Source organism: Amphibalanus amphitrite, unplaced genomic scaffold, assembly GCF_019059575.1.
Source record: "Amphibalanus amphitrite isolate SeventyFive unplaced genomic scaffold, NRLGWU_Aamphi_draft 000134F_arrow, whole genome shotgun sequence".
Taxonomy (NCBI): Eukaryota; Metazoa; Arthropoda; class Thecostraca; order Balanomorpha; family Balanidae; genus Amphibalanus; species Amphibalanus amphitrite.
The window spans coordinates 716,939-736,352 of NW_024881629.1; the positions used below are offsets into that span (position 1 = coordinate 716,939).

Sequence of the window (19,414 nt, forward strand, 5' to 3'; positions counted from 1 at the left end):
CTCCGCCGTGAAACAGGGCCCTGAGGCCAGAGGACTGGCATCGGATGGATAAGATTTTAGACCTTGATTTATGCTGCTTTGCTCGGTATTTGTTAGATCATTTCTCATTATTACCAAGCGATTTCGGGTTTAAGTGACGGAAAACTTTAAAACTCCAAAGGTTTTTCGCTTCCATATACCCTTAAATATGGTATCACCAGCTAGAGACAATCAAAGGTGCGCGATGTTTGTCTACAAATCAGCACCGCTTTTATATTTAGAATGTAAACAGATCGGAATTGATGATATCAAAAGAGTTTATTCGCTAATTTTGAGAAAAACAATTGCTTAAAATCGGATTTTGTAAGTATTCACCATGTTTCTTTTTATTTATCTCATTCCTTTGTCCGAATTTTCTTGGGATTCCTTCATTTCTCTTCAACGCTGCCCAGATATCAATATAAAATGAGGTTGAGGTTGAAAAATGATTTTTCAGGGTACTAACCTACCTATTGGTTGAATAGAAATCAGGCCTTTAATTAGTAGACCGCAAATTTGAATTGTGGAAATAGAGTTGATGGTGAAAGTGTGCGGCACAACCTAACTTTTGCAATGTGGCTAAGTAGCTTTCCAATGCTACTAAATTCTCTAAAACATTTGGAATGGTTTCTAAACATTCCATCAACATTTATGGGTATTAGTAGAGCAGACGTCACACGAAGGTTTTCTAACCAAGGAGAGGCGCTATACCCGGAGGTGCTTCTTTCTAACAAAACCTTAACAAACCTAACCTAATGTGATCTAGCCTAACCTACAACCTACAAACCTACAACCTAAAAACTTACAACCTACAACCTACAAACTTACAAACCTACCCTACAACCTACAAACCTACAGCACCTCTCCTCAGTTGGAAAACCTTCGTGTGACATCTGCTCTACAATTGCCGATTTATGATTATCTTTAAAAATAACATACAAATTTCATAATAATATCTAGGAGACATTGTGCGTGCCACCGGGGTGAGGAATGTGGTGTTTTGGGGTCAATTTTGCCAGCTTTAAATGGTAAGCTGTTGCATTTTACTGGCAGGGAATGTTAGATAGTTGGATTATAGCATGTTGTGATACTAATTGGATTCATATAATTAAAACGAAAACGCTTGGGGACCTCCGTGTTTCCGACCACCATTTGTGTATGCTTACACTACAACGACAACAAAAACCAAGGTTGCGCTTAAATTGGTCAATTTGATGAAAATGATGTTATAATACCAAACAAAAAAGGGAAATGTTGTAAATCAGGGTTACCTACGTTGGGTAGGATAGCAAAATAACACAAGTAATTTGGTCAGAACATAACCAAACCTTACCTGACCTGACCTACTGATTTTTGCCTACCCAGGGATAAGGAAACAGTTACTTTTTACTCGCATGAATATATTGCAATTTGCAAGCAATGGTAAGTCAAATATTTTTAGGTTAAGTGGTTGCGCATCAGGCTTCAGGCCAAATGCCTATAGAAATGCAAATAGTCCTCTGTGTTCTTATGGTAGTATGGGGATATTAGGACGATTTAGGAGGTACAAGATAGTACTGGCCAGATTGGGGACTCTGCTGTGGTTTGATGGATGGATATCCACAGACAAAGATTGCAGAAACAAAGATGTACATATGACTTGCAAAAAAGATTGTAATCAATGAGGAAATATTTGATGACAATTAGTGTATATGCTGTGACCTCGCCCATCTCTGTTTCCTGCAGTCTGCGAGGTGCTGGCGGTCCGCCCTGTGTGGTCGTGGCCGTCAGCAGTGAGCGACCCTGCCCAGCGGCACCGAGCGCTGAGCGGCTCAGACCGCGGCTCTGAGCGGTCACCGGCGGCTGTGACTGCGGCGCCGTCACCATGATGCCGGTGGTGCGGACGCCGATGGAGGGCGGCGGCGGCGGCGGCCCACACGGCCCGACCGGTGGTTCCATCTCCCTCGGCCACCTGATCGACTTTATCGTGCAGCGCACCTACCATGAACTCACCGTGCTCTCAGAGCTGCTGCCGCGCAAAAACGACATGGAGCGGAAAATCGAAATTGTCCAGGTGAGTTTTTTTTTGTGATATAAGTGATATAACTATCTTCAAAAATGCAGATGCCACAAGCATCACCTTGAAGAAGTTAAATGTATCATTGCTGTGTCTGCTTCAGTTGTTGCATAAGCATTTATGCTGACTGCAGTTCTGCCTTGACCACCCGATCAGTGTACCAACTATGCTGTCCATGCCGGCAGTTTGCCTCCCGGACGCGCCAGTTGTGTATCCGGCTGCTGGCGCTGGTTAAATGGGCTGGCAGCGTCTCCAAGGTGGACAAGAGTGCCGGCATCATGGCCTTCCTCGACAAGCAGAGCATGCTGTTCATCGACACGGCTGACAAACTGTCGCAGATGGCGCGCCAGGAACTGGTGAGAGCGCCTGCAGGGACTTTCGAGCGCGATGTGGATCGTCAGAGTCCTTTCTAAAGTTAGTAGTTACAGTTACAGTTGCCGATCTGCAGGAAGAAAGTAGAAACCTTCTTGGCTTCAGCACAGTTTGATTTTATTCTGCTCTATGAAATGAAGTTTTACACCAAGGTCGTTGGTCAATGATTATTGCCGTAGCTCACCATCGACTCAGCTCTTCTTTCATGTCTACTCATCCAACTCAGGTGTATGCAGGTGGTCATTCCTCTTTGTCGCCATATTTCCCACTAACTTCTGTGACCATCGACCCACGTCCGGTGCCGTCAGGTGGCTGCCCGTCTGCCAACGTTCCATATCCCGGCGGCAGTCGAGGTACTGACCACCGGCTCCTACAGCCGGCTGCCGCTCTGTATCCGCGAGCGGATCGTACCAGCCAAGGCCATCACTCCTGTCGAGAAGGCCACCACACTGCAGGTGAGGTCTGATGGACCTGATGGGTAATAAACTTGGACGGGATGGGTCAGGAGGGTGCGTCCGGACCGGACATGTGCCCTTTTCTAGAGAAACTCGTGCAAGTTGATCTCGTGAAAGACAGAGTGGCATTCACAAGTGTGATGGCTGATAGAAATGAATCTGTTTGCTAAAGGCAGTTGCGACCTGAATCAAGTTACTATTACTCTCTGGTTTTTGATGTCCAGTAGTTATTATAACAATTTTAGACATCTTGTCAGCCGACAGCCGCATACTTTTATTGTAGTGTCGACTTACGGTAGTGTCAGTGTCAGCCCATCCCCTATGTCTATCTGTAATTCACTCGCGTGTTTTGTCTGACGCGCACCCTCCTCCGTCGGTAGAGGCTGGACCAGATCATCGAGCACCGGCTGGTGACCGCCGACCTGCCGCCACAGATGCTACAGCTCAAGATCGGCGGCGGCCGCGTCCGCATCACGGTTGAACACGAGTTTCAGGTGAGGCCTCCCACATATCATGGTCTCTCACTCGTGCCATTGTTGGCTTCTACCGGGAAACAGTCGAGTTGGACTGTTTGTATCTGAAACCAGGGAACCAGGTAGATCCTGCTCGGGTACGACCCCACACTGACCGACCCAAGACCGACCTTTCTTCTCACCAGAACAGTAGAGTCACTAAGTAATCAAACCATCAATAACTCTGCTGTCAATGAACGAGATAAATGGGTGTTTGCGATGGGTCGGCGTTAACCTCGAATGTTTTACACTGATACTCTGCTGTACATATTTACATACGCGAACCCTGCGAATAATCGAGGCCCGTCGATGTCCGTCTCCGTTCTGACGCTCTCCGTCTGACCGAATGATGTCGGGCAGGTGTCGCTGACTCTGATGGGAGACGGTCCGACCGTGCCATGGACCCTGCTTGAGATCGAGATTCTCGTGGAGGACAAGGAGACGGGCGAGGGGAAGAGTCTGGTGCACCCACTGCAGGTGAGAGAGAATTGGATGGAGTAGGGGAGACCGGACTGCTGAAGATGCGATGGACTTTGGGGACGTTCCGTCTATAAGGCTTTTGAAGGGAAGTTGACAGCGGGGAATTTAGTGTGGCGCACCAGATTGTCTCATTTTCATAGACATGACAAATCGTTGCCAAAGATGACAAGTCATTTATATACGCCATGGGCGTATTTTGTAAATATCGCTATCACTGACGTAACTGTTTGTTTTGTTTTCCTTGACTACCTAGCAGTGGTATGGATGACCCGGCCGTTTTCCGGGCGTGTCCCCGTCTGTCGTACTTTATCCTGCCTGATCACCTGACCGTGGTCTGTCTCGTCTATCTGTCCAGGTTCACTACCTGCACCAGCTGGTGAGCTCGTACCTGGCCGACTCTGCTCGGCCGCTGCACGACATCTACACCATCCTGCACTCGTTCTGCCAGAGCCTGCAGCTAGAGGTGCTCCACTCGCAGGTGGTGCAGCTGTGCAGGGACCGACTCGGAGATAATGTGCGCGTGCACGACTACCAGCCGGGCCGGCTGCTCTCGGTGGCCTACTGGCGGGAGGTGAGTGCGTGCTGAACGGTGGGTATGTCCTGTCGAGTATGCGACTGGGATCAACGTGTTCTTACAACGCGCAACGATGCGAAGGATTTGCATGAGTCATGAAGTACCGTTTTACGAGACAGAGTTCCAAAAACCACTGTGCTACCGAAGTTACGGGGCCGGTATGTTTTTAGTCAATATCAGTCATCTTGATCTTATCTTTATCATTCGGTAATTTTCATTACTTCATGAATCAGCAGTGCGGCGTGACCGGATGCTAACCTGACTCTGTTTGACCCAAATTTTCGTTTGAATTCCGTCCGTCCACCATTTACCCCGTAGACGACCTCCCCGTACCCCCTGCTCCAGGTGACGGGCCGCGAGGCGCGCTCGGAGCCGGCCTACCGCGTGTCGCTGCAGGCGGACCCGGCGGACGCCGGCCGGCCGCTGCTGGTCACCCACTGGCCGCCGCTGCAGGACAGCCGCAGCGCCGAGCAGGCCGAGCGTGCCGTCCGCTCGGACCGGCTGTCTCTGGAGCGGCTGCTGGTGCACACCATCCACCTGCGCAGCCGCGCCGTGCTGGCCGACATGCGCGAGCAGCTGGCGCGGCTGGTGCAGCTGCCGGCCGAGCAGCTGACGCTGGCCGGATCGCCGGCTGTGCTCTCCGTACCGCTGCTGCAGCCGTGCCTCAAAGGCGAGCACCTGCTGGTGGCGGTGGACGTGCACCGCGGCACCCTGTCGGCTCACGTGCCACTCTACGAGACACCCGTGTGTGAGGAGGTGACGGCTGCGCTAAACGGGGACTGCTCCCAGCTGCGCGCGCTGCTCACTCGGCTCCGGTGAGTTTCCTCGGTGTCATTTTAGCAGCACTTAATGGTTCCTCTGCACTCTTTATTTTCTGTTGTTTCTACCGTCTTGCCTGATGACTAGCGGCGTTCTGGACTCTGGTGGATGCGGTGACTGATCATTGCCGTAAACCGACCCTGCACCTACAGTTTGTCGCTGTATTCCCGCTCTGACGAGTGTCTCGCTGCGGCCAGGTTCTGGGTGACGCTGCGCCGGGCCGAGAAGACGCTGCAGCACCTGCCGGCCTCGGCGCACGAGGCGCTGCCGCTCTCCTACCGGGAGGGACACCCGCTGGGCCGGCTGCCGGCGCACCAGATCTACGTGCGCCTGCACCGGTTCCCGCGCAGGGTGCTGGTGGTGGTGTGTCAGGAGCGGCCTGGCAGTCCCAACAGCATGACCTACAGCTTCTACATGGTGACCGTGAAGCCGTGCAGCATCGAGGACGGCAGCGAGGACGCCAACGAGCGCCACCTGCCCAAAAAGTACCTCAAGGTCAGTCGGAGACTATTGGCATGCTGCTTGTGCTGGATATTGCGGGCGGGGCTACAAGCTCCTACAGCTGATGTCTTTTCTTCTTGATAAGGACCATCTGCTAGTTTGAAACTTGTGCATAAGCTGGTATCTAATGTGGCAAAGGAAAGACTTCGTGATTAGTGACCGCCTCTAGTTGTTCCGTCCAAATTTCTTTTCTATCATCGTCCTGACGTGTCGGTATATCCTCGGTATGCCAGGTACTGACGTTTGTCGAGCTGGACACGTTCCTGTGTCTGCACGGTCCGGGCACGGTACTGGAGGCGGGCGTCGCCGAGACGCCGCGCCAGCGCGCCCCCTCGGCGCCCGGCTCGCCGTCGCGCGCCGCCGGATCTCCCGCCTTCTTCATCACCGAGCTGGCCCAGGTGGTAGCACTGTGTGACGAGCAGATCCCGTGCGCAGCGCTCTGCAGCGAGCTCAGTAGACAGCGCGTGCCGCACGGAGGCGCCGCCGTCGACCCCAGGTCAGTCCCAGGGGTCAGACTTTGCAGCCCGGTCGGGCATCAGTCGCCGGGGTCAGAGCAAACCAGTCGGGCGTCTCAGTCGCAGATGTCATTGGAGCCCCTTCGGGCGTCATTTACCGTATTCCTAACGGGTTCAAAGGTTAACATGAAAAGTTGAACACAGTTGGCCGGGCGTAGCCGCCATCTTTAGAGGTTATAACTTCACAGACTAGTCTCCATTCGGACCTAAGAAGAAGCAAGAGTTGCTGTCTGGAGAAGTAACAGTAGTGCAATGCGTTAATAACTTAATACCGTTCTGAAATCAGCGCATAATTAGACCTGCGTTTGTTCTCCATCTATATAATATGTTTGCTCCCGTTGGCTGCCGTGTTGTTCTCTGCCGCTGACCGCACTCCGCTCCCCTCCCCCCCCCCCCCGACAGTGGCCAGTCGCGCTACATCCGTCTGATCGACCTGCCGACGGTGGCGGACGTGGAGCCGGTGGCCATGGAGCAGCTGCGCCGCGCCCTGCTCTCGGCCACCATCACCCAGCAGGAGGATAAGCAGGGCTCGCGCTGGGCCGTCGAGTACGTGTTCCACGGCGCACCGGCTCGCTCCCAGCAGCGGCGCGAGCAGGCCAGCCGGCGACTGGTGCACTTTTGGTACCCGCAGCCGGCCGTGGAGGCCGTCTCGGAGGTGGTGGACCGGCTGCTGGCTGACTGGCGCCAGATGGCCGAGCTGTACGCCCTGCTGCTGGCCTACCAGCAGTTCGTGGCTGACGACCGGCAGCGCGGCCTCAGTCAGCTCACGGAGATCTCGTCGTTCACGTATCGGACGCTGACGCTGGCCTACGGGCCCAGCAGGGGGTCCACGGTGAAGGTCGAGTACAGCAGTGACGAGAAGAGGTTCCGGCTTAGCTTCGGCATCAACGCTAGGTGAGTGGCGCGGGAATGTTGGGTAGCTGTTGGCAATTTACCTAGAATAGGTCCGAACAGTCATTTGAAAATGCAGTTAAAATGAAACCAAGCTCCGTAATCAAACGTACCAAACCCAGTCGGGCTCATCGTGTAGTGTTTTCTAGTGCCTTCTTAGCATTGTATGAAACATAGGTACCTGTGTAATGCGTATCGTACAGCTGACAGTCCCGGTTCGTTGGTCATTCTCAGGTCGAGCAGCGCCACCAACCCGCACGCCATGCTGCGCGGTCAGCTGGAGGACCTGCTGAACGCGGAGCGGTCGCTGGCGCAGCTGATGGTGGCTCTGGACAGCACCTACTCGCCGCTGGTCTCGCTCGACAAGCTGTCTGCCACGCCGCGACTGGGCGTACGCAGCGACCGCCCGCTGGAGCCCGTGCCCAACTTCATCCTTCTGCCGCAGACGGCCTGGCACGTGCGGCTCGTCTACCGCAAGACCTACTGTCTGTCGATCCACCTGCACAGCGACGAGCTGGTATCGGTCCGCGACGGCGCCTTCTGTGTGTCGGACCGCAGCCGGCCGCTGGACGAGCTGACGCCGCTGCGCAACCTGTCCGCCTTCCTGGCCAAGTACGCGGCCGACCCGTCCTTCTCGGGGGTGGGCGGAGAGGACGACACCCCGCCGTCTCCCACCAGTCTGGAGCTGGACCCGCCGTCAGCAGTGCCGGCGCCGGCCGCCCGGCCCAGCGGCTCGCCAGCGGCGCACGCGCGGTTCGCGCACCCGATGACGCCCGGCTCGCTATCGCAGCCGCACACGCCGGCCAGCCCGCTGCAGCCGTCTCCGGCGCCGGCCGCGCCCGTCGTCTCCAGCTCGCCGGCGCCGTCCTCGACGCCGCTGCACGCGCCGTCGCCGGGCTTCCTGCCGGCGCCCAGTCCGAGCCATGTGGGCCACAGTCCGGCGGCGGCCGGCGCCATGAGTCCGTTCACCGCCCAGCCGCTCATGTCACCGGCCGTGGCCGGATCGCCGGCAGTCTCCAAGGCGCCGGCCACCCGACTGCGGCCGGCCGCCGCGCCCGTCATGCTGTCGCACGAGTCGTTTGACCAGCTCTGCACGCGCGCGCCGGTGCCGCCGGCTGCGCTGCGCGCGGCGCCGGACGTGATGCAGGTATCACCACTGGAGCGACACCTCGGCTGTGTCTACCTGCGCGCCCACCTGAGGAAGGTGAGTGGGGGAGAAATTACTGATCATCAAACGTTCTAGTTATATGCACATTGCACATATAAGCGCTCGTAAAGAGTAGGCCATGTTGCTCCATCATCCTCTGGCCAATTCCTTTTCGCCTGTATTCTCGAGCCATCTGGAGCCTGCCACATCTCGTTGTTAACCTCCCGCATTGCCGCTCTCCCTCAGACACTCGAATCGCCGTCCACGCCGAGCATCGTGCGCCTGCAGCCGACTGAGCAGGGCGTCATCATGTTCAAGACGACGTGTCTGCAGTGCCGCGTCCGGCTGGAGCCCGAGCACGTGCAGACCCTGCACCTCAGCGTACAGCCTAACCCGGACAGCATGGAACAGTGGCAACCCGAGGAGATGCAGGTACGTACGCGGGGTGGCCTCCCCTCAGCTGAGAGGTGCTTGATGTGCGTATTGATGTGTGATGTGTGCTTGACGTGTGTGTGTGTGTATTTATTTGGCGTTTCCCGTATTGTCTAATAACGCCGCCTCACTTCGGTTGTATTGTGATCGCGTCTGCTGGTTGCTCCCTGTCTGCTTCGCGATAGCCTGTGCATTTATGTGGTCGTGCTGTTGGTTGGTCCGTCTTTGATCACTGTGTCAGTGACCGCGCTGTTCGTCCGCGTTTGGCCAAGGCTGCGCACCCGACCATCTCTTTTCCAATGTCTGACCTCGTGTTGACCTTTACCTCCAGGTCTTGGAGCGCTACTTTGAGACCAAGGTGGCCGTGCCGCCGTACCGACACAACACGCTGAAGACGTTCATCACCATGCTGAACAGGCAGGCCAAGGTGCTGCGCGACTTCATCCGCATCCTGCAGCTGGAGGAGATCACGTCCGACCCCAACAACCCCAAGGTCAGTCGCGGCCAGAGTGGCCACCCGTGTCAGCCGTGGGCGGCATATTTAGTATTTACATGAGGTCGAGTCATGTTGTTTCCTGGTTTCTGATCTGCCTGAAATGTTCATCAGCTTGTTTTCTAGTTAGATAAGTTCACCTGACTAGGCAAAAAAAAAAAAACGATGACTAATGACTATCTGTTGTCGCTTTGTACCTTCTCTTATAAATGTTCTTACTGGTTACCATAGCTGCAGCCTGTTGTGTAGCCATAAGCCAGCTGCTAGCCGGTTCTCAACAGCAGCGCAAGAACGCTGCACTGCAGTGTAAGAGAGTCCCGTTCTTGGTTGTCGCCATCAGCTGACCCTGTGTTTAACCGTGCCCTGTCCCTAAGCTCTGCCTGACACCGCCTCCCCCCGTTCTGTCCACAGGCGTCGGCGATGAACTGGTCGGTCGAGTGGTGCACCACCTCCCACCCGGCCGCGCTGCCGGCCCTCATCCCCGTCGGCCTCGTCTCACTCATCATCGTCGGCAACAAGGTGCTCTTCTTCCTGCAGCTGACGCGCCGACTGGCGGCCCCGACCGGTTCCGAGCCGGCCCGCATCGTCCTGCCGGTCGTCTACGATATGGCCGACAACATGACACAGTGTGCCGACAAGAAGGACTACCAGCCCAACCAGGTGATCATTGACGGGTGGCCGCGGTATATTTAGCGTGCGTTCGACATCCGGAAAATGAGGGATAATTATCCGGGATCACCGGTAATAATTTGGTATTGCAAGGACTATCGATGCAATAAGTCATGATTGCTTTTGCTTCAGTAATGGCTCTTTTACTCATTGGCATGTCCGTTGTGCACGGTGTCAGCCTAAAACACCGAATGATCCCGTTGATCCCGGAAAATTATCCCTGATTTTCCGGATGCCGAATTCGCACTTAGTGTATGATAGCCCGAACGGGTCAAGTTAGTCAGTCCGGGACGGTCCGAAAACTGGCTAACGTGCATTCGGTACGGGGAATGAAGAGTAAGTAATTGTTTTGCCATGGTGTTCGTCATTTTACGAACATTTTTCGTAACTGGTGCGATGCCTTTTGACCCCATCTTACTAGGAACTATTGCGTTCCATGGCCGTTGCTTTACGTGTCCGGTATGCGATGGCACGGGTCTCTGACGCAGCGTGTCCGTTTGGCGGCTAGGTGGCGCAGCAGGTGAACCAGCTGATGCGGCGCAGCAGCGAGCTGGCTGCCCAGGCCGGTGAGTGCTCCCTGTTCCGCGCCGTGCACGACGTGGTGCACAGCTTCGCGCTGCCCACCGAGCAGCCGCAGGCGGTGGCACCACCTCTCGGCAGCGACGGTGGCGCCCCTGGCGGCCAGATGATGATGCAGCAGCGCCAGTACCAGCAGCAGCGGCCCATGGGCGGCATGATGCCCAGCATGATGGGCGCTGGTCAGCCGGGGCCCAGGGACCGCATGCAGTGACCGGCCGGCCGCGCGGTGTCCCAGCGCTCAACGGCGGCGCGTCGTTTTCTGACACGCCCCTCATGTCACGCGCGGCGCAGCCCGGGATACCGGCCCGAAATGGCTGCGTGATGGGCCGTCCACCGCCGCGTTTTAGAATGATTTCCGTTATCACCTAACTGCATACCGTGTGGAGTGGCCGCAGGCAGTGTGCACTGTGCATCAGGCGGGAGGGAACCGCCCGTTTGTGTTTGGTCCCATATGCAGTTCCGGGAGCCTCGCGAATTTCATGTGTCCATTGTGCTCTCTGGGATGAGGCAAATAGCTCTATGTTACCGTGGAAAATATAACACATCGCTCCATACTGTATTCGTAATTGGTTGATGCCTGTGTAGTAGCCGACACGATATGAGCTTAATGAAGTTCCAATAAAAATCAGGCATACAATGAGCGGCAAGCGAGGCCGCGGTACACGAGAGCCCACAGAGCAGATATGCAATATTTGAACACTTCTCAGTCTCCCCGGTCACCCCACACTGTGTGGCTAAAATTCATTTTACGTTAGGGGAGGATGTAGAAAAAAAGCCGGAAAGGATGTCCTTATTTTCATTAAACTTGACTTCGACCCCTTATAAGCACTGTTTTTATACATGTCACGAGAATATGATGTTGAAATATTAAATACGGATACAACTTTGAAGGCATTCTGATATTGGGGATGTTAAATGAGGTTTTAAGTCAGGTCATATATTTGAACATTTTGGTTATTCGAATGGTTGTCATGGCGCGTTGTGAGAGTTTGCGAGATTTGTGTTTCTCTTGCTCCTAGACGTTTGGGTTCGAGGTTGTTATGAGTCATGGCTGCCGTGTGGATGTTTTTATTCCCAGATCGCTGTCTGCGATGTTTTCCACCTTGATAGCTAGTTATCGCAACCCACCCACCCTTCACTCGGGCGTCCGAGTCAAATCGTCGCGATCGCTTGCTCAGTCTTCAATCTTCAGTTCCCCACCCCGTAATGAGATCTTTACGAACCAGCACTAGCCCCCTCGACGTCTCTTTCTCAATTTATGCACAGAATTTTGATACACTGGCGGATATAAGCGGCGACTCAGGCCGCACCCCCCAAACCAGCCTCGGTCTCACCGCGAAGCAGTTCTGCAGTCCACGCTATCGTGCGCCAGAATTAACGACAGCCGAGGAAGACATGATAAATGTATGCCTAGTTACGCTCCCCCCTCCCATGTTTCCCATCTGTTCCCAGACACATAGCACCACGTACACACAAGCCGGACGATCAGATGACGTTTATTGCGACATTTAATCCTCGTTGTCATCGCCCTCGTCCTCATCGTCGTCGAAGCTGAAGTACTTCAGCTCGTACGAGTCCTTGGAGCTGGCCACCACGCGCAGGTAGTCACGCAGGCTGTTCTTCTTCAGGTACTTCTTGGTCAGGTACTTCAGGTACCTGAAATGCAATCAAGACATTAAAAAAAAAAAACTTCAAGAGGGAAGCTTCTGCTTACTCCACAGGAGAATGTTCCAGTCTCATGAAGATTCCCATGAAATACATGCACCCACTTATTCCATTATCAACCTTCCGATGTAGCAGCTGTTACACCTGATCACTCTACACCGATGAATCTACCCCCCCCCCCCAAAAAAATGCAGCATCCATCATTCAACCAAGACTTTCAATGTACAAATTAACTCCTTGCCAAAGTAACAACATCCTGTAAGTAGAGAGCTGGCAATCAAGTCATATTGTGGATTATATATTATTCTAACCCATAGCCCATAATTGTACCTCTTGCCCATCTTGATGTCATTGTTGGCACTGACAGTGATCTTGCTCTTGGCACGCTCAATGTGCAGATTCTTGCCAAAGTTCTTGGTCTTTCCATTCACCTTGATACGCTCCTGGAGGAACTTTTCCTGAGAAGAATGCCAATTGAGTTTAGGGAAGATAGCCCTATACTCATCTTAGGGAAGGTGGCCCTAAGATATTGGACAGTACCTTCCCTGCGAGAGAAGAGTGCAGCACTTATTCAATCGCATGAACACAGCTCAAAATATGCAGGTAGAACAGCCCAAAACCAGCAACTGAAACACAATTTCCACCAAAATATTTCGGTATATGTCAAGTTTAGGTCCTAACTACAATTGTGGCGCTTTTGATACGAATATGAAACAGCAAAAATTTTAGGTTTTAGGTTAGGTTAGGTTGTAGGTGTTTTAGGTTGTAGGTAAGGTTAGGTTAGGGTAGGTTTGTAGGTTGTAGGTTGGTAGGTTATAGGTAAGTAGGTAAGGTTAGGTCAGGTTTGATTATGTTTTCTTCTTTTATTTGCGAGACATATGAGTATCATTTTTGGATTCAGGATGTCAAATAATGTAATAATATGAAAAATTTATCAATGAAATCTTCTTAGGACTTAAACTTGACATTTACCAATATTTCTGCATTCTATGAAAATTATAAACAGACATAATTACTTTAAACCACTCAAACTTGCAATCCTGCGCATTCAGTAAGCGCACCATTGGACTATTCAACCAGGTGCAAATACTTACAAAGTCAGACACCTGCATGAGCCCATCCTCCACAGGATGAGTGCAGTCAACAATGAACTTGACGGTTTCAGCCTTCTTCTTTCCCTTGCCCTTGGCAGGGCGACCCTTAGCCGGAGCCTGGAACTGTAAACCATATGTAGCCATTAGGGTCGTACTGGGCCATTTATCAAACAGATTTCCTGCTTTCTGTGTCTTTAATTTATCAAGTAAGCATGGGCAACGGGCCTGACCGACACTTCCGGCGGTGTAGGTTGAGATCCTGAGCCAAGTTTAGCAGTTATGTTGGTATACTCCACACCTCAATCACATATACAACGCTATTAAAATAAGTAAAAACACTTTCTGCCTAGGACACACGAAAACTGAGCAGAAATCACAAATAGCCACATAATTCATTCACAACTCACCTTTCCCATGTTCCTGTTCGGACGTCGGGAGACGAAAAGGAAGTAGGGCTGGATGTCACTAATAGTGTTGGATGCTATATTCTGTACAACATGTGAACAACATTTTCAAAGGTTTTGCAACTCGTCAAGTTTTCGAACTCTCTCTCCATTTCTTATTAAATGGATGGTAAATTGCAATAATTGAAGAAAATTTTGAATGAAAAATATATAATTTGTTTGATAGTGAGTATGAGAAGACATAAAACACGCAGCTATGACATAATTGGAGGCTAGCCGAAGCTAAATTAAAAACGTATGAAACACTAACGGCTTGTCGTAGAGTGCAAGTGTGTGCTGCTGTGTGCCTTTGTATATTTTTTGTCGAATTAGGGTGAATGTTTTTGCATTAATATTCGCATGTAAATTTTGATATTCTTTGAGCTGCTTTGCTCGTAAAATAGGGACCTCATTTTGTTTTTATATTGGGCCTTGCTTTTGACAGTTAACCAGACAGATAAATGCCAATATGTTTGGAATCAGAATGGGAATGGGGCGGAACTCGTTTTTTGTTTGTTTCAAGTTCCGCTTTTTACTGGTGCCATAGTTAGAGCCATAATGCTTAGCACGGTGACTATAAATACTTAGGACTGGAAACAGCTTAACATCGGCCACATTTTTGTCCATCCTCATTCCTCCACAGTCCATAGTCCTTGTTGACATCTGTGGTCATCTGAAGTTGGGTTTGCCATGTCCACTGTCCATCATTCACCAGCTCAATATATAAATTAAATATGTTTTGTTTTGATAATCACTTTGACATATATTTCAGCTTGATATATAGGTGTGGCTTGATCATGATAGCTTGTCAATGCTGCATAGCTAACAATTGGCCAAGATCTGATGAAGCTCGCTAAAAGTCTGATGTAATGATTAAACAGACAATAGGTTGTAGCTTTCATTGTCACTGAGCCAATATATTGAAGTCAATTCAATTCAGTATTATGTTGAACTATTTTCTGGATTTGTTACTTATGTCAATATCATAAAGTTTTGTGCATTAAAATTTGTTATTGGTTCTATATTGAAGCTTTTCAAAAGCTGATGTTAGTGAATTTCTTGACTTAATTAAAATAAGTACCTAGCTGCCTGCCTACATGCACACTGCACAGTGATAGTGAAGGTGAAATGGATACATAAAAGGAAAATTAATTGGCTGACTGATATTGTGTGTCTTGTTTGTTATTCACAATTCATAAAATAATTACTGATCTATGCATATTGCATAAGGCTTATCAGTAAGGTATTTTGTAGTTTTTTTTCATTTACATTGCCAATTCTGACAGATTCTCATTAAATTACCATTGTACAATTAGACCTGTTTTTAACTGGTGCCTTATTTCTTTCATAATACAGCTGGTCAAATCAAGAAACTAAGTGCCTACTGGACTGGAAAAACAAAGTAAGTTGTATTACTTGACCTAGTAATTACACTTAGCACACTAATCAAAACTATATTTATGTGTAGGAGGGGTTCAGTTGCATAAGACAAGCTTGATAATGCTCACTTATCATCCATAAAAGTGAATGTAACATTCCAAAAGTGATTTATAAGATAGTGCCTTGATTACCTGAGCAGGTACCTTCAATATTATTTGCAGCTAACAAAATGATGCTGGCTTACAGCTCCCAGTGTAATGTTTTCATATAAACTTTTTCTTATAAAAGTTGTTCACTGGTCTTTGATATATGCTCATGCATTTCTGTACATGTTTGTCTGCCATTTCTTTAGTTATACTGCATTGCATGCTATGCTTTTTTCATTATAAGACTGTGATTGTTCCAACTTTTGTTGTAAAACCACCCTTTGTGTTCTATTTATCTAATCTTTATGCCAGACTGCTGGTCGGTTTTGGTCATACAGCTTTGTTTTGGTCTGTGCACTTGGTCCAGGATCGGGTTCTCTGGGAGCGGCCGGGGACGGCTCGCGGCGCGGCGGCGCCCGGCAGCCGGCTGCTGACGCCGCCCGCTCCTCTCTGCCGGCAGATGCCTCTGGCAGCGGCTGCCGGGCGGCTGCTGTGCGCGCGCCGCTGCGGCTCGCTGCTGCGGCGGCGCGCGCCGCTGGCCGTCTGTCTGCGGGCCGTCTCCGGCGGCGACGACTCGCGCCGCCCGCCGCCGCCCGACGGGCTGCCCAGGGAGCCGCCGGCGCTCACAGTGCCGCTCAAAAAGGCGGCCCCCACCGCAGAGCCGACGCGGAGCCAGCTGCGCTCGCAGCCCTCCAGTCGGGACCGGGCGCGCCGCGACCGGAACCTCATCACGGCCGTCCGCGCCATGGAGGAGTACCTGATGAAGTCCGGCGACCTCGAGCCGCTGGGCAGCACGCAGCGGCGCTCGCCGTTCGAGAACGAGCCGCCGATCCGCGTCTACTTTCGCGCCGAGGTCGAGCAGCAGGCCATCAAAAAGTGGGGCAGCCTCGAGCGGCTGGAGGCCGAGAAACGGAAACGCGAGCACATACAGCTGGCGCACCAGCAGGCGCTGTTCTCGGTGAAGAAGGTGCTGAAGGACTACCGGCGCGGTCAGCGCGAGAAGCCCTACTACACCCAGGTGGAAGAGGAGAGCCTGCGCGGATCGTCGCACGTCGTGCTCACCGCTGTCGGCATCAACGCCATCAACGCGCTCGGCAAGGGCGTGGCGTTCGCGGTGACGGGCTCGAGCAGCCTGTTCGCCGAGACGCTGCACTCGCTCGCCGACACGGCCAACCAGGTGATCCTTGCCGTGGGCATCCACAAATCGGCGCAGCGCGCCAACCTCGACCACCCGTACGGCTACAGCAACGTGCGCCACGTGGCCTCGCTCATCTCGGGCGTGGGCATCTTCTGCCTTGGCAGCGGCGTCGCCTTCTTCCACGGCTTTCACGCGCTATACGACCCGGCGCCGCTGGGCGACTTTCTGGTGGGCTACTGCGTGCTGGCGGCCGCACTCGTCTCCGAGAGCGTGACTCTGGCACTGGCGGCGCGCAACATCCGCCGCAACTCGCGCCGCCAGGGGTTCACGTTCTGGCAGTACGTGCGCCAGGGCCGCGACCCGTCCGTGAACGTGGTGCTGCTGGAGGATATGGCCGCCGTGCTGGGCGTGTTCGTGGCCGGCTCCAGCATGGCGCTCAGCGCCGCCACCGGCAGCATGGTGTACGACGCGTGCGGCTCGATGGTGATCGGCGGACTGCTCGGCACCGTGGCCACCTTCATCATCGTGACCAACGCGCACGCGCTGGTCGGCCAGTCGATCCGCCAGGAGGAGCTCGAGCGCATCAACCTGCGGCTCGAGGAGGACATCATGATCCGCGGCATCCATGACGTCAAGGGCATCGACATGGGCAACGGCCTGGTGCGCTACAAGGCCGAGGTGGACTTTGACGGCCGGGAGCTGACCAAAAAGTACCTGAAGAGTCAGAACCTGGAGTCGCTGGCGGCCGAGGCGGCGCGCCTGGACGGCAGCGAGGCGGTGGAACAGTACCTTCTGCGACACGGCGAGGCCATCGTCGACATGATGGGAGCAGAGATCGACCGCATCGAGTCCGACCTGCGCAAGGCGTTCCCACAGATTCGGCACATAGACTTGGAGATTTTATAGGCCCCAAGGGGCTTAGGCTGTGATGATGTCGTTACAATAACGGCGGCCGGTTAGCGGGTTAGGTCTGATCGTTGGACGCAGGGATCTTTGGCGGGTATCGTGAGACACTTCGCTCTAATCTCAGAGAATCGTGATGGCTACATTGAGGGGAGAGCCAAGAGCCCGATAGCGATCGATCTTTGAAGGGATTGTAGTCACTAGCCAACTTTGATCTTAGTCAATGTGCAGTTGTTTCTAATTTACTTTTAGAGTTGTCGTTACGTAGGTACCTCGTTTTATTCCTTATAAGCCATGAACCGAATTATTTGAATCCAATATCAGCTGATACTGGTAGCTACATGCTTGCTTGTGCGCTAATGCGTCTGCTGCCACCCCTCTCGAGCATTCCCACCGGCTAGCCAATGCGGTCGGATCGCGCCTGTGCAGTCGAGCACGGGCTTTCAATCATGCACGGACGCTTTCGATCTCTTGTCGATCGACTTAATCGAAGCGCACCGACCGTCAGCGGACGGCTCGTTCTCTCCAGCCCTGGGTAGCTGAACTGTACCGCGCTGACGGTGCGTTGGTACCGGACTGTAACTGTGTGCCGTGCCGCGGCGGTCGGTCGGTCGCTCGGACCGCGGTGTGATGCCGGCCGCTGTGGGGTGACGCTGTGCCGGCGCCGACAGTGTACATTCGGCGGCCGGCGGGTCTCACTGCGGTCCAGGTGGCGGTGGTGACTGTGGTCGGGACGCTGGGCGGCTACTACATCTGGCGACCGGCCTTCGAGAAGCGAGGGGCGTCCAGCGGCGCCGACCAACCGTCCAAGCCGCCCCCGACAGCGCCGGCGAGCGGCTGAGGTGAGGTGAGCGACCAACATGGCTGTTTGGGTCGGACACTCGGTGATATTGCAGGTCTAGGTGTTGGGAGATCTGTGTGCTCAGGATTTGAGGCGTCAGCTTTCCCGTCTGTTGGTGTCCCACTACTTTCCTCACTCAGTTATTGGAGCCATGTGCGGTGTGCTCGCCGAAGAAACTCCGTCGAATTAACGCGTTTATCATGCTTCATTTTATTTTATTGTTCCTATCTGTGTGTTTGAATATTGCATCATCAGTTCTAAACGCATTAGTCCGTAATGGTGACAACCGCCAATGTCAGTCCGCTTTAGGAATAGTCGCCTATGCACCTGCTGTCCGTTTCTGTAACGCTTGCCAGTGCATATCCCTTCGAAACTTGCAACAGTCACCTGCCAGCAGCAACACCCGCCAGTGCGTAAGTCCGTTTGCATATGGTAACAGTCACCTCTGTGTCTCAGGTCCGGCCCAGTCCTCCACCTGAGCAGCGATGGCGCTGCCGCCGGCCAAGGTGCTGCGCTGGGTGGGTATCGCCGGTGTCGCCGCCGTGGGGTTCGCGGTGCTCCGGCCCTACCTGGCCCACCAACGCGACCGTCGTGCCGAGACGGACATCGCAGACCTGCTGGCGTCCCGGCGCCGGCCGCCCCCCGGCGACCTGTAGACTAGGTCGGCGGGCGGCTCACGGTGGAACCGCCTGCCTGTAGACGCGATAGACCAGGGCCTTTGTGATATAGCGGGGATGCAGTGAGGCCGAATATGTTATGGTAGCTGGAAGAATGAGACGGTGCGGGGCGGAAGCCATGAATGAGAAGGTGCCGGGCAGATGTGTCCTGGCGGGAGCTACGTCGTTAGAGCGTCAGCCGGGAGGGAGTGAGATGTCGCCGGGCAGCGCGTTGGCTGTAGGATGAGGCGTGCGCCGGAGTGGTGAGGCCCGCCCTGTACCCGGACTTTGTGACTGGCTCCGAGTAATGTTCGCACTCTGCCCGCGTTCATCGTTTGAAGTGATCATGTGAGACGGCCGTTTTACCCAAATACATGACTTATAGCTATTATTTGCAGCTGTTCTTCGCGATTCGACGCATAAGCCTTCGTTGTAATTAGTTGGAACGTGTTGTTAAGTGTCCAATGACTAACGTGGTGCCCTCCACTCACTAAACCTGACGGTAAAGTTAACTCAAGTTAAGGTTGCGATAAGACTCAATTGCGGATCCGTTCCCCGCTGGCCGATGCCACGTGTGTGTAATGTGCCACCGGTGTCGAGCATACGGTACAGTACGGGTGAACAATCTTGGCACG

General features: G+C 53.2%; 3 protein-coding genes across 3 annotated transcripts; 2 read left to right on the plus strand and 1 right to left on the minus strand.

Moving 5' to 3' along the window:
- Nucleotides 1-235: 235 nt before the first annotated feature.
- On the plus strand, nt 236-11,065 carry LOC122382144 (mediator of RNA polymerase II transcription subunit 14-like). The gene is made up of 16 exons (XM_043367094.1): nt 236-342; nt 1,744-2,071; nt 2,260-2,430; nt 2,755-2,901; nt 3,282-3,395; nt 3,774-3,890; nt 4,249-4,464; nt 4,813-5,282; nt 5,484-5,781; nt 6,021-6,283; nt 6,705-7,196; nt 7,428-8,397; nt 8,587-8,772; nt 9,104-9,265; nt 9,677-9,925; nt 10,443-11,065. The coding sequence occupies exons 2-16, from the start codon at nt 1,883-1,885 to the stop codon at nt 10,722-10,724; spliced, it is 4,326 nt and encodes a 1,441-aa protein (XP_043223029.1). The 5' UTR covers nt 236-342; nt 1,744-1,882; the 3' UTR covers nt 10,725-11,065.
- Nucleotides 11,066-11,993: 928 nt separating this feature from the next.
- On the minus strand, nt 11,994-13,780 carry LOC122382152 (60S ribosomal protein L22-like). The gene is made up of 4 exons (XM_043367111.1): nt 13,680-13,780; nt 13,273-13,395; nt 12,509-12,636; nt 11,994-12,169 (listed from the first exon to the last, which is right to left on the minus strand). The coding sequence occupies exons 1-4, from the start codon at nt 13,686-13,688 to the stop codon at nt 12,022-12,024; spliced, it is 408 nt and encodes a 135-aa protein (XP_043223046.1). The 5' UTR covers nt 13,689-13,780; the 3' UTR covers nt 11,994-12,021.
- Nucleotides 13,781-14,000: 220 nt separating this feature from the next.
- LOC122382151 (zinc transporter 9-like) lies at nt 14,001-19,170 on the plus strand. The gene is made up of 4 exons (XM_043367110.1): nt 14,001-14,027; nt 15,072-15,117; nt 15,702-18,124; nt 18,580-19,170. Exon 3 carries the CDS (start codon nt 15,702-15,704, stop codon nt 17,283-17,285), a length of 1,584 nt encoding a protein of 527 aa, XP_043223045.1. The 5' UTR covers nt 14,001-14,027; nt 15,072-15,117; the 3' UTR covers nt 17,286-18,124; nt 18,580-19,170.
- Nucleotides 19,171-19,414: the final 244 nt, after the last annotated feature.